At 42.4% G+C, this 14,471-nt stretch overlaps 1 protein-coding gene across 6 annotated transcripts in view; it reads left to right on the top strand.

Annotated features, from left to right (window-relative positions):
- Nucleotides 1-14,471, top strand: part of RHBDF1 (rhomboid 5 homolog 1) — a 430,268-nt gene that overhangs the window by 380,699 nt on the left and 35,098 nt on the right. For all 6 annotated transcript variants that reach the window (XM_085628414.1, XM_085628412.1, XM_085628413.1 and 3 more), the window contains 3 exons: nt 10,320-10,394; nt 12,806-12,967; nt 14,301-14,404. In XM_085628414.1, the coding sequence (XP_085484540.1) occupies nt 10,320-10,394; nt 12,806-12,967; nt 14,301-14,404 (341 nt within the window). The remainder of the gene's footprint in view (nt 1-10,319; nt 10,395-12,805; nt 12,968-14,300; nt 14,405-14,471) is intronic.

Raw genomic sequence — 14,471 nt, 5'->3', positions numbered from 1 at the left:
CTTGTGACCAGCTGTGCAATTTCTACCTCCATGATTACACAAAAAATGGAGTAGTTTGTAGTTACTTGTTACTATTAAACTTCAACCACGTGGACCAAGTGGAGTTTTTACGCTATTGACTGCTGTGTTAGAGGTAAATACTTACCTACCCTCTATTTCTCTCTCTTTTTTCGATCACGTTATTACTTATTTCTAACAACGAAGCCAACTTCTTTCATTCTTTTTATGGGTGATTTTTACTCGCCTGTTGCATCACAACTTCTCACCATTTCGGGTACATACACCTCTGTGATTCCTTATCAAACAGGGATTCTAATTGGATAGCACATTTGTGCTCATTTGTTTATGAATACACACTCACCTTGTTTCTATTTTGGGTTTGTGAGACTTAAACCATCACCTAATTTCAACATCCGTTTTTCTTCCTGTTTTTCACTCGCATGTTTTATTAATTGCACTGTATGCGGCACACTATCAATACTAATAAGAATCTCCCCTGATACTGCATCCGAACTTGTTTTTCATAGGGTTTTTTTGTTAACAGCCTTGAAAAAGTCGTATCAAAATGACGAAACACATGTTGGCTGTTCTGCTGTATCATCCACGTGTCAACAATTTGCTAAAACAACCTAAACGTGCTGTGCTCTGCTATCCGTATTTTGTATATGCTATGTGCATGGAGGATTTACTACCGCGTACTGAATAATATTGTGGGTGGCACGATATTTACATTGAGCACGCCATAAACATATACTTGCTGGTAACTTTGCAAACACAACAGATGTGCTGGCTGCGCTTTGAAAAACCACTGCCACCTTTCTATTTGCTTAATGATTTTATAATGAGATAAGCAAGAGTGCAAGACACAAAATCCAAACAAAATAAATAAGCATTTGCAATGCAATAGGTCTTGCATCTGTGAGAGTTTGAGCTATTGGCATTGTAATTTACAATACCTTTTATGTCTGTGTTTTTAAAACCTGCAAGTGGTGCGTAAACATGCACTTTCTACTTATAGTCCTTGCTTACGAGACTCATGGCTGGCAGTAAAAGAGGAGCGGTTACTGCCAGCCTTACTTCTCCTAAGCAACAACTATAAGTACAAAGTGCATGTTTACGCACCGCTTGCAGATTTTGAACACATAAAGGAAAGGTATTGTCATTTACAATGCCAATAGCTCAAACTCTCGCAAATGCGAGACCTTTTGCATTGCAAATGCTTGTTCATACATGTGGGGATGGAGGAGTGTGCCGGGAATCCTGACTGAGCACCACTTTGAACATTTCTCCATGTGGAGGGAATGAAGAATGTGTTCATATGCGGATGGGGTCACTGGGGTCATCCATGTGAGCAGTATGAGTGACAGTCATGTGCCTGTGGCACCTGCAGGCAAATTGAATCGGCCGACTTCCCTTGTCCCTCACCACACAGACTATAGTAACTCCCACCCTCCTAGCAGTGGTATAATGTGACAGTGGCAACTGACCCGACCATCACTGGCCTGTCAAGAGACTATGACCAAACTCTAAGAAATTATTGGGGTGGTGCACCCCACACCCTATGTAGCTACCAGACCACATACCTTCACAAATAGCTTTAGATCTTTCCAAGATGGCAGTCTCTTATGTTTTTACCCACTGGGACAGGATTTACGGAGATATATTCATTCACACTTTAGTTAGTCATCATAAAAACAATGCTTATATTCTAGGATGACACCGCACAAGTTTAACATATTTCTACAGGAACTTCCAGTACTGCATACCATACCAACTAGTTATATTGATTACTGTATGTTTTCCCTTCCAATATAGCTGATGCCTTGGCAACACAGCATGCAACGTGATAGCACTTCCGACTAGGGCATAACATACTTGCAAAGTAGGCAATTCTCGATATGGCCATATCATCAGTTGCCACACCCACATGTGCCTCTCTCAGACCATTACGGTTGCACCATGTGGCCGATCCGATGCAGTGGCCACATAAGACTAATAGCGGTGTATGTTAAGGCAGAGACTCCCCTTATTATTACTAACATTTTGTTTTCGAAAGCCATGCCTCTAACAGATGGCTCTTACTTTCCCAGACTTAACTCCATTCTGCTCGCGAACGTGGCCCATGAGGTCCGTTACTAGAGCATTATTGCCCTGACTGTTTCCCAGCACGGATGGTTGTTCTGCCCTATACCTTGATTTCATCATTCAAGGTAAGACACCTGGCCATGTATTATTTAATACTTGCCTGATTATATGAGACTGCAAATTCACACCAATATGTTTGTTTACCTTTTTCCTGGCAGACTTGCATTTTTATCTATCTACATGAAAAAGTTGCACTGTATACATCCAACTACTGGTAACTACTTTTCAGCTCGAATCCAGCGTCGTGCCCCATCCATTTTGCGCTAGAAGCTTTTGTATGAGTCATTTTTCCTTCTTCCAATAAGACCTCTTCCAAATAAAGTGCATGCGCATAATCTTATCCTGGTAAGCTCCTGGCTTATTGATGGAGCTGATGGGACATGCATCTCACCAGACCCTCTTCCCTCCTTTCACAAAGACTAGTGCTAGAACAGGACTCATATCCCACATCAGAATACTTGTTATCTTTTTATAGCTCTGACTAAGGTTGTTCTAGCCTTCTACAAATGAAAAATACTCCTTAGTTTAGGGTTTTGAATTTTGTGCAACCACTATGGCTTTGAAAATTACTTTATATTCATACTTACCAGTCAGCCTGTTTAAATTTGCATATGAATGAATACCAAACATAACTACAATTGTATTTGTATTGTTCATACTTTAAGCATTTTTTTTCACTTTTTCTTTCTTAATTGTGTGCTTCCTATTCGCCGTGCCCTACCTGTGTACATCGCTAAGTTTCAGTCGAAAGGGTAACCATGATTGTGACTATAATAGTATGTACTCGTGTTTGAATTACTATTTACTTTTTAGCCTTTAGAAACCTACAGGCATATCATATCAGCCTGGTTATAGACATGTTGGCTGAGTTAAAACAATGCTAAGAATATCTGTACAGAAATGACACTACCAAGTGAAATTAAGAATAATAAAAAGAAAATCATTCTTATTTTTCAAGCAGTTTTACTAATGATGTCTTCACAATACAGGAATATATGTATGATAGCACTTTATAATTTGTGATTAATTTAAGGTAGCATGCTCTCCTTTCATTAAAGTATCTCCACATTTACCCACCTTTTCTCAAGCTCATCTTTGCATGTTGGGACACCCAACAGCACAACCTTGCTTGATGTATGCAGTTTTCGGAGGAAAGAGAAAATATTTACTAAGTGACTTGGGCTAAGCGGTTTACATCTAAAGACTCTCTCTGCTGATGACCAGCCCTCTGCTAGAACTCAGCTGAACGTCTATTAAAGTTAATACATTTCTCGGTCATTGCCTGTGGGGTTGCTATGTTTAGAACAGTAGTTGCCAGTGTGGGCCTGCCTTATTTGCCCCAGTCGTTCCTCCATCCTTTCTAAGTCTTTTACATGCTCTCTTTCTTAGAAAGAGTAAAGAGATAGAAAATCTGTAGGTAATCTCCAAAATGTGAAAGAATCCGTGGAAAATTTTAAAAGCGTCCTATATCTTCAGAGAACTAAGAAATCTGTGTTGACCTCAGATTAGCCCTGTCGCTGATTTTAACCAAGGGCCAGGAGAAGATTAGCAGGACTATTGGCAGATGCAGAAGCGAATTGCAGGGACTTTGGTCAGACCACAAGATTAGCAGATTGGGAATCAGGCCGTTCCCATAGCCCAGCAATGGCCTTCGTAAGCGTTACCCAGTGTATGAATTTTGTGAACATGGACCCTTTGTAGCAACCTTCACAGAAAATCCTAGAAGATGCTTTGCATAGTTGTCAGGTGGACTCCAGGCCACTGGAAGGCCTACCTTTCCACAAACTAGTCCCTTTGTGCAAAACGTGTGCTTAAGGAAACAAGGTTCAGTAGTGTTTTCCTTTGCAGACAGATATCTCTGACAGGGAAGTAGGGTGCTACATTATTGAAACTAAATGAGAAAAGGTAATACTAAAATCTCATTGATTATAATTAGCAGAGAAAACAGTAGAGGGAGGTCATAGGAGTAGATTTAGTGGCGGTCGGCATGGTTCTGGGGTTGCGGGGGCGAGAGTGTAAGGGAGTGTAAAAAAAGAAAAATACACTTACTTCCTTGCCGCTCTGTCCCACATTGTCTCTCCTCCGTCAGCCGAACAGGAAGTAGCAAGGCTCTCCTGAGCCAATCACAACACTGTAACGCACTGTTGTGATTGGCTCCCCTAAGCCAATCACAACACTGCAATGCAGTGACTGGTCTGTGCACCGTAATTCGGCGCTCAAACGGGACTGGGGGCTGTAATGCAAACTGGGTGGAGAACATGCTAAGTGCGCATGACTATTTGGCTGGCCCGAGACAGCCGGCCAAAGCGTCATGCTCACTTCAGTTTGCCCACCACTCCTCCCCTGCCCTGCTCTGTGAGCAGAGCAGCACCCACCCCATGCTGCCGCAGCAGGAAAAAATAAAATGATAAAATCATCACGTTATTATCATTTTATTTTTCCTTTCTTTCACTGCTGCAACTCAGTGGGGCAATGCTCCTCCGCCTTCGAGGAGGAGTCGCCAGTGAATAGATAATGTTTTACAAAACCATGGGTTCTGAAAGTCAAAAAGATGCTAGACACATGAGATGTGTGGCTTGTTCCTACAAAGACACAGTAAAATCTTGGTGATAATTCTTGGTAGGACCCTTTCTGTGAACTCTCAAGTCAACTATGTCTTCAAAAATATCATGTTGCTTACATCATGTTTTAGAAAAAACACATACTTCATCCCCTACCCCCATAGTTGTTCATTGCTAGCTGAAACCATAGTAAAATCACAAATTGACTGCTGCATGGACGTTATTCAAGCCAAAACATGTAGTTGTGGGGTTGTGTGAGCCTTCTTTGGACGTCGGGAAAAATCTGCCCTGGTTTCGAGTTGATGCCCATGTTTGGTGCAAGCTTTTCTGTGACTACCAGTAAGATCTCTCTCTAAACCATCCACTTAGCAGCTGAGGCAGTCCTGTCCCATATTTTTAGGTCTCGCCTGACCCAGCGCATGCGCTGGTCTGGCAAGACTTATTGAGAGGGCTCCAAAAAGTACCAGGCCAGCCTAGAGCTACAGTGCATGTGCGCGGGCGCGCGCGCCACGCTTGACCGCGATTACTTTCACTTTCGCGGCCGCACGGCCACTTTGATGTTTGATCACGATCACTTTCACGGCCGCTTGGCATAGCCAATAGGTATCGCTTTTGGGACCTTTAAGTATTTAGTTATGCAACTGTTGCATGGCTAAACACATATAAGGTCCCAAAGGCGAGACCTATTGGCTATGCCAATGCTTGTTTTTTGTGTGTGGAGTTTTATATAGCGCAAACTAGACCCAAAGGTACCAGAGCGCTTTAAATGAGTACCAGTTATGTTCCAGATGGACACATACATTTTTGTTTTGTTAGGCACGGAGAGATTAAGTGATTTGCCCAGAATCACAGAATGTTGAGCTTCCCTGCTGAGACTTGAACCCGGGTCCCTTCTTTCGAGGTCGACCGCCCTAGCCGTTTCTTGCCCACAGAAACTGTCGTTCATATGATCTCTGTGGGAGGGCGTCATTGTGGGTGCATGTCATGCCAACGGTGTAACAATCTTCTGACGCTCGGTGCAAGGAATCATCTTTTTGCTTCAAGCATTTGATTAAAACACCTCCTTTCTAGTTCACTTGGCTCCTGTCATAGACTAGCTCGTTCACACACCTGGTGGGTATACAAGTATTCATTATAAATATGCTTATTTTCTCTTCAAATGTAATCCCTTGTTTATTTGAAGTGCTGAACATTTACACTTTTTGATGCAGTTTACTTAATTGAGTACCCTGAGGTTTTTTTTAAACTAATTTTTCTTTTAACTTACTTACATAGACTAAATGCTTGACAAATCTGGGATGTTGCTTTTTAAATTTTGTCACACTTTTTCCCCTTCTAGTATCCTCTTTACATGTCCTCAAGCATTTGCTCCAACTTCTCACGTAGTTTCATTAACACATATGCACATATTGGTTCCCTGACTTTGAGTCTTGAAAAGTGTCCTCATTTGCAAGTAGTTGGTCCAAAATGGCATCTGATTTTCTCTAGTTTAGGTGAAAGGCTGTTACTCTAACTTCGTAAATAGCCTTTCGAACTTTTGTATCCATCCTTGTCTTTGTGCACTCGGCATAACCTGGTATGGTGTTCAGGCGCGATGGTATTCAGGAGAAATCACCTGTCATCATGGGCTGTGCATTTAGGATTTAAATGCTAATACTTTTAACATAGATGCCTTTGCCACTCGTGGCCATTATGAGTCCTCTTTTCATGTTATTTGTAAATATCTTTCTTCTTCACATTAATGCCTCTCAGTTTTACAACTGACTTATACGTCTCTGGGATTTAAACTATTACGATGAAATGTATTATTGGTGGAAGAATGGCATACGTGATCACTACTTCCATCTGTTCTTTTGACAACTGTGTACATAGCCTCTCTGCCAGGAGAGCTCGGTTCCTGCTATTCCCATGAGAGAAAATGTATGGCCCTTACTCTACCACAACCACTGGTAGTTCTTATGTTCAGTGGCCATTTGAGACATCATTATTGTGATTCCACAAAACCATGCTTCCACTTTCTGTGATACATTTCCTTAATGCAATACTGCTCCAGGATGCCATGAACCATTGTTGCAGCTCCTAGTCCACTCATACAACTTGTTTTTTAAATTCGCTTATTGCTTTTCCATCTTTCTGTGGGGTTTTAGATATGTGATCCGAAAATAAACATACCTTACATCTTCTTTAAAGTGCTGGTTTTTACTTTGAAGAGCACTGAGTCACGGACTGGCTGCGTGGAACTCAACTTGATACCTTTTGTTTATATGATAAATGTATTGCGACATAAATTTAATATCTATGGAGTGATTTCTCCATTTAATGCACAGTAATGCTGTCTGCCTATTTACCATACCAATGTACACTGCTTTGTCTCATATTAATTACACTATCGTAAATGATTGTGTTGTGCACTACAGTAAATAAATGTGTTACATCAAGAAAGAAAAGTGTCAGGAAAGATAAACGAGGACTATTTGGCAACAAGGACATATTGCATGCTAATAAGGAGGGGTGTACTATATGATGTAGCTTTACTCTGCAGAGATGCGAATAACAAATAGTTAATTCACCACCTTTCACCATTCAATCTGGGCTATATTAACTGGTAGAGATTAGTGAAAAAAAGAAAATAGTTATTATTTGCTATAGCCATTAGATTTCAGCACTCCCTAACAATATTCTTCTAACTGTGTGACTTAGTTCACCATTGGTAGAAAAATATGCAAGCCTACTGTTAGGAAACATTAAGTCACTATTTCAATGGACTAAAAGACATGTTTAGATCTCTAAACACATTATCAAATTTAAGATCCGAAATATATTCATAAAAATTCATTATGACAGTGTGGTATTTCCTCTTGATTGATTGGTCAGTGTGGTTTCGTACATAAAGGAATCATCAGATGTTTGACTAAGTTGCCTTTCCTAAGATACTCACGATCTCAGTGTCACCCCGCGACATGCAAAAGAGGTGGCCGAAGCACAGAGGTTTTGTAGTGAGTAGCCTGTGGGTGTAATGGACAGTTATTTTTGATGGTTCTAAAATGACTAGAGACCTTTGCTTTAAGCATTCCACAGCACTGCCTAACTAAATCAAGTCACACTGGCATTATTTGAAAAATCTTTGCTGATGTTACAAAGGTTCTGCAGTGGCACATCAATGGCAGATTTTACGCTATACATATGTCAATAGCTTAACATGTTATAGTGTAAGTGGTTTAATGCTAGTGCAGGTACTAAACGTTTCAATTGACTATTTTCCCTTTATGTTCAAATACTTTATACTTAGTGCTGGGGTTATGGGCAAATAAGGCAGCTTCTACATCCATAAAATAATTTGGGCCATCCTAAAAAGCATCCTGTTCTTAAACTTGTATCTAGAAAGCAAGTGTCGAGTTTTTATTTTGAGTTAGTTAGTTTTCAAATTATAATAAATTAATACCTTTCTGGTCCTTGAGATCTTCTTCTGATTTAAGTAGAAGCCATTGTTTCTTATTATTCTGCTTGTTTATGTTGCTTGCTGTATTAAATGGTAACTCTATAATGCAGGTTGTTTTCACTATGCTCTGGTACTTAACCAGTCATGACATTGTTTCAGTGGGACTGTTGTGTTGGGATTTCCAATGAACCTGTCTCTGTATTCTTGCTGGCTGATTCTTGCAGCCAATGTAATGCTACTAATCAGCATTCACAGTTTAATGTATCACTTGAAAGTTCTTCAGATAGTATATAATTAACCAAAAATACAGGGTTAAACCAAACGAGCAACAGAAACTGTCTTGGTAGATGTGTTTTTAGGTCGAACCTGGGCAGCGCATTCGCTGCTCTGTGAGGCATGCTGTATTGAGGTATGGAATAGAAGCTCCGCCCATTTCCCCGCCCATCTTTTCAATTGGCTCCTGTTACTGTCCTTTCGAAATCATTGCTTTTGTTTGATAAATAGGCTTGGTAGTCCCTCCTTGGTACCGCCTTCTCTGCATTTGTAACCTCCCATAAGGACTGGACTTTTTACTTATATTGTTACATGGTCTGCTTTATCTGCTCTGTGAGTACTATGTTCTTTAATGATCTTCCAGTATTCCACCAATGACGTGCTTTCCTACAAGGCAGCACGCCACCAGCTTTTATATTTTTAATAGTAATAGCCCGGGGTCTGCTTTAACTATAGCGGCCGCACTTATTTATTTATTTAATTTGCAGTGCGGTCCGCTTTAACTTTACCGGCAGCGCTACAGAATCTTTATTATTTTATTTTTTTTGCGGTGAAAGCGTCCCATACCGCGCTTCCACGTTAATGTTGGCCGCACCTCTTTCTTTAGATGCTGCTCACTGTAACCTGAATACGGCGAGCAGTGTCTAAAGAAAGGGGCATGGCCACCCTTAACATGGCCTCGCATTTGCGAGAGTTTAAGAAATTGGCATTATAAATAACAATGCCTTTTATATGTGTGTTGGGTTTTAAAACACATAAAGAAAAGACATTCTCATTTACAATGGCAATAGCTTAAAAAAGATTTTAAGTGCACGGGCACTGGATTTCGATGGTTGGCACATGGTAACGTACAGGCCAAGGAATTGCCAATTTCTTTTTTTAAGCTTACTGTCTATGCTTTAATCTTAGGGGCTGATTACAATCATGGTGAACCCGCCACCAACAGGCTGTAGGAGGGCGGCTCACCGCCATTGTGAGGCCATTTCCCGTCCGCCATATTATAATGGTGGTTGGGTCCGTGGCGGTCGGAGTTTCTGCTGCTGCGGAGGCAATTACAATTCCATACATGGCCGCGGTACCTACCAGGCACCGACCGTTGGGATTATCATGGTCCATCCCCACCAGCCTTTCCATGGCGGTTCACCCGCCATGGAAAGGCTGGCGGGTATGGACTTTAGGGGCCCGTAGCAGGCACCCCTTTGTCACGGGCACTTCTGTTTGGGGGTTGGGGGCACCTATGGTGCCTCCCTACATTTCCGTGCACCATGTGGCAGGTACTGCATGGTACCTGTCACGTAGTGCAGGAAAATGTAAACCGTGCCGTTTTCACCCACCCCAATGCAAAGTATGCCACGGTGGTGGTCACTTCCTAATACCCCCTGTGGGACTGCCACCCACTCCCTGAGACAATGCCATCGTAATGAGCCCCTTAATGAATTGACAATTGGTGATATAAAATATTTGCCAGGTGAAAAGTTGCCTCTGTAGCAAACTTTGATTTGCCAATCTCTTTTGTTCAGAAAACTATCGTACACACAAAGGTTCATTAAGTTGATTGCAGAAATACATCTTTATATTTATATATCATGACTTTTCCTTAACACATTGTGCATCCCCTTTTTTTGAATGCCAAAGAATTAACTTGTCTATATTTCCTAAAAGAGCTTCTGTCCCAAAATGGGTTACAACATGCCTTCTGTGGCCAACCCTGTGCCATTATGGAGCTTCTGGTATCTGAGTGAACATCAACTCTTGAAATGTTCGGTATCAGGTTTGCTTGTAAGCAAATAGCTGGACTCTGGAAGGATAGTGCCAGTTTTACTTAAATGTTTTGGCTGCACCGCAAGTGGTGCATTCGTACTGTATAGAATCCTGTAAAAAGTTACTTTTTTCTTTTTAAGGTCCTCAGAAACAGAGGTGTGTACGAAAGTGTAAGATATGTGCAACAAGAAAACTTTTGGATTGGACCAAGTTCTGTAAGTCATATTCTTTCATTTCCTTTCAATAAGTAGTGACTGACTTAATTTTGTTTGATAAAATTACTAATTTTTGATTTGTACTCATTTTTATTTAGGTTTTATCATTAAATGGAAAACCGCATGCACTTTTCAATTCTTTGCAATACATAATTGCAGTTTTCATTTGCAAGGTTCATGCATTTGGGATATCATTTCAGTATCTTGTTATATGGCATTGTGTTAATTTAGCAAGTCTAATATTTGGTGAGAGCGGTATTAAATAATATTTTCAATATTGATTTTTTTTCTGAAAACAGTGAAGGGAATAACATAGATGGAAGCTCTAAATTCCTGAAACCATTCTCGAAGTCATGTAAACTACCTCGCTTTCTTTTTACATTTTGCAGAGTATTCCAGGAGGATGTACTGACCTGGACCTAGCTATTAGCGTCATGGTGCTTTCCCGAGCATGCTTCCTCTATCTTGACTGCCATTAGGCTGGATCAGGGAAGCCTTTTAGATATTTAGGGGCTGATTAGGACTTTAGTCCGCCCGCCACCCTAGCGGTGCTAGGACCGGCCACCAGTGGTGCGGCAGTCCCGCAGCTGCAATTAGGATGGCACCGTGGCATCCTCCATCCCCAGCATTGTGGCAGGCGGTGCTCACAGCACCGTCCGCCACAATTCTGGGAATGTACTGTGTGCATCGTCATGCACAAGGTGACAGGCACCGCGTGGTTCCTGCCACCATGTCAATGACAATGCAGGGGAGTACCATAGGTACCCCCATGTGCACCCCTCACCCCCCCTATACCCTGGGGGCCCACAACAGGCCCCCAAAGTCACTATCCGCATGCCTTTCGCCACGGAAAGGCAGCTTCCCGCTGCCTTCCTAATATGGATGGTGTTGTCTAACAGACACCGCCACCATAGCAGGCCCCTTCTCCGCCCGGTCACCTATGTGACCAGCAGAAAACCGGCAGATGGTCTTTCCGTCCGCCGGGGTCCCCCTCGCCATACTAATATGGCGGGGGGGGAAATGGGTGGCGGGCAGGGAAGGATGTAGGGCGGATCGTCACCGCCATGCGGGCGGTGGCAATCCACCCTACATCCTAATGGACCCCTTAGTCTGAATTGGGTTCATTGAGTGGAAGCCTTGATTCTCCTGATATTGCATTAGTTAATCAGAAACGAATGCTGCCGCCCAGCAGAAAAGCTTTAGAAATTACACTAAAAAACGTGAGTTGAAATGAGGTTAATGTTAGCATACAAAACATCAAACGTGTCTATTTGCCTGGTTAAGGAATGTGAATCCCAAAGACCGGCTCATAAACTTGTACTTGACAACACATTTAACTAAACAAATGGCATTATTGCAGGCATCAATGATGATAATATATATGCCAGCACCAACGGCATCATCATGTGGAGTAGTGTGGCTCACTGGTTAGAGGTGGCAGACTCGGAAGCAGAGGACGGCCTGGGACCAGGGTTCAATTCCCGACGCGGCAGGGTTGTGGACCAGGGCCAGCGGACTCGATAATTCTCGCCTCGGTGCCTACTCTAACCAGGGATCACACTTGGCAACTCTGGGCATTAGCTTGCCTCATCTCCACAATGGCCCCCCACATTCGCCGGGGATGCCTGGTTACACCTTGGAGATACCCAGGAGGGACCATCTCACAGGGATAGCCAGGACGGGTTCCCCAGCGGTCTACAGCGCCACGACGCCTCGGCAGCAGTGCGCTTTAAAAAAAACACATACATACACATACATACATCAGTTACATCACTGGTGGCATTCGCCTACAATATGTGAACATCATATCTCACATGTCATCATAGTGGTTCTCCGATTCGTACCTACAAAATGTTCTTGTTACGCTTACCAGTGTATTGGACTTGCTGGTTTACAACTAGCTCTTGACAAGATCTTCATTCTAGTTATGAAATCCAGATGTAGATGCTTCCCATTTCCTTCTATCAGCCATACCTCCTTAACTTCATCTGCGCCCTACAGTCTCAACCTCCTACCCACCTCACTCAGAGAACTTGAAGGTGCTACCGTCTAACTTCAGCAAATCTCACAAACAAATTCTCTGATTCGAAGAATTAATCACCTGCGTTACTGCCCCGTGAGATACCTCTGGAATGCTTCACGTGCCAGATACTTCTAAATATGTAAATACCCAGGTCCAATTGGTTTTACCAAGTATTTTCTTACTTTCCATCCTTTCATCCCTTCTTCACATTCCAGTGTCTGTTGCCAGAAGCTCTGATGGGTTTAGTCAGACAACACACAGCAACTCAGTCATTCTTGTTTACATTTTACTTTACAGTGATTATAAGCGAGGCAAGCAGGGTTGTAATTGCCAGTAATCTTCCCATGTGCACTTTTACTCAACCTTACTAAATGTATTGTTTTTACAGGAAGCCCTAATCCACCTTGGCGCAAAATTTTCACCCTGTATGAGACAAGATCAGCAGGTGCATAACTTCATTATTGCTGCAAGAGGAAAAGAGAGGCAGTCTGCTTGCTGTGTGAGGAATGACAAGTCAGGCTGTTTGCAGACCTCGGAGGAAGAATGTTCAGTAAGTCTTTTATCAGCTGTAGAGTACAGTTATTTAGAATATTATTTATTTTGGAATTATTCATTTATTTTGGAAACTTGCTACATAGGCTTAAGCTTCTGTTTTCAATAAATGTTTTGCTTTATAGAATTATAAAGCAATTCCAGGAGTTTTCCGACTATCGCCGATTCACAGGAGTGCCCATGAGTCTGTTTAGCACGTGGACATGTACAAGTTTACATTAACACATGAAGAAATGGTATATCGATATACACGTGCACTGTTTACATTTTCTATTGGATTCTTCAGGGAAAAGAATTGCCCCATTAACAAACCACCGCCCCTGCACCCCTGTTAATTATGGGTAGGGGCTTAACTCCCCATTCCGATCCTCAAGTACATTTCGAAGCATGTTTATGGTGCATACTACATTTAACCCCTTCAGTGCCCATGACGAGCTGGACTCGTCATGGGCTGCGGTGGCGCTGTGCCCATGACGAGTCCAGCTCGTCATGAACTCCGCCCGCTAATGAAAGGCGCGGCACTGGGCGGGGAAAGGGGCGGGCATGCAAGGGGTTAAAACATGAGTGAAAGCTCACAAATGTGCCACTTCCAGTTGCCAATTTGGCAACCTTGCAGGAGTGACCCCACTGGATTGCCAACAAACCCATCCCTGTGAGATTTGCTCGAACTGAAATTGCACCTTGGTGGTGCAAATTCTGTGTGAACAACTTCTGTATGAGAGGATGAAATCCCAGTATATATGGGACTTGGCCAGACCGCACGGTAGCACCACCATCAGGAACCAGCTTTGCATCCTTGCACATTCCCATCTCACAGTGCTTTACTCATCATGTCAGAAAATATGATCTGAAACTTTCATGGATGTAAAAAACGTGGTGTTGGTAGTCTGGTCCTTTTTACAGACGAATATTGTCGCTCATGATCCCAGCTTAGCCTCCCCATAAATATATTCACCGAAACCTAAAAAATGGAGTCGCGTAGGGGAGCCCCCGCATGCGCCGAGGGCATCAGCAAGGGTATCGCCTATTACAAAGTGGTCAGTATTTCTCCTGAGTAGAGAAATGCACACGTGGTGGAGTCAGATATCCATAGAGGGAAACAGTATAAAAAGTACAAATTTGCCCTTATCTTTTGATAATCTGATTTGCTATCAGCTGTCTGTGGGATTGTCTGTTGCCTTTCTTTATTGCTTGTATTTAGCATCCAGTGGCAACTACAGCAATGATTTAGGTCAAGAAATCCAAAAGAATATTATGTAAAAACAGATATTTTATGTGTCCTATGCCACCATTGGTTATTTTTTCATAACTCTCTGTGTCTGTGTTTTCAGTCTACTCTTGCCGTGTGGGTGAAGTGGCCGTACCACAACAGCACACCGCTGTTTTCAAATAGGAGCAAAAGACAATTTGGATCCGTTTGTCACCAAGACCCAAGGTATGTTGGTTCCTAAAAAGAAATGCACTCTCAATGCTTATTGTGTGGCATCAAGGAGTATTGGCAG

Source organism: Triturus cristatus, chromosome 10 (assembly GCF_964204655.1).
Source record: "Triturus cristatus chromosome 10, aTriCri1.1, whole genome shotgun sequence".
Classification (NCBI taxonomy): Eukaryota; Metazoa; Chordata; class Amphibia; order Caudata; family Salamandridae; genus Triturus; species Triturus cristatus.
The sequence above is the reverse complement of the archived record's forward strand: the minus strand, read 5'-3'. Positions and strand labels throughout refer to the sequence as shown.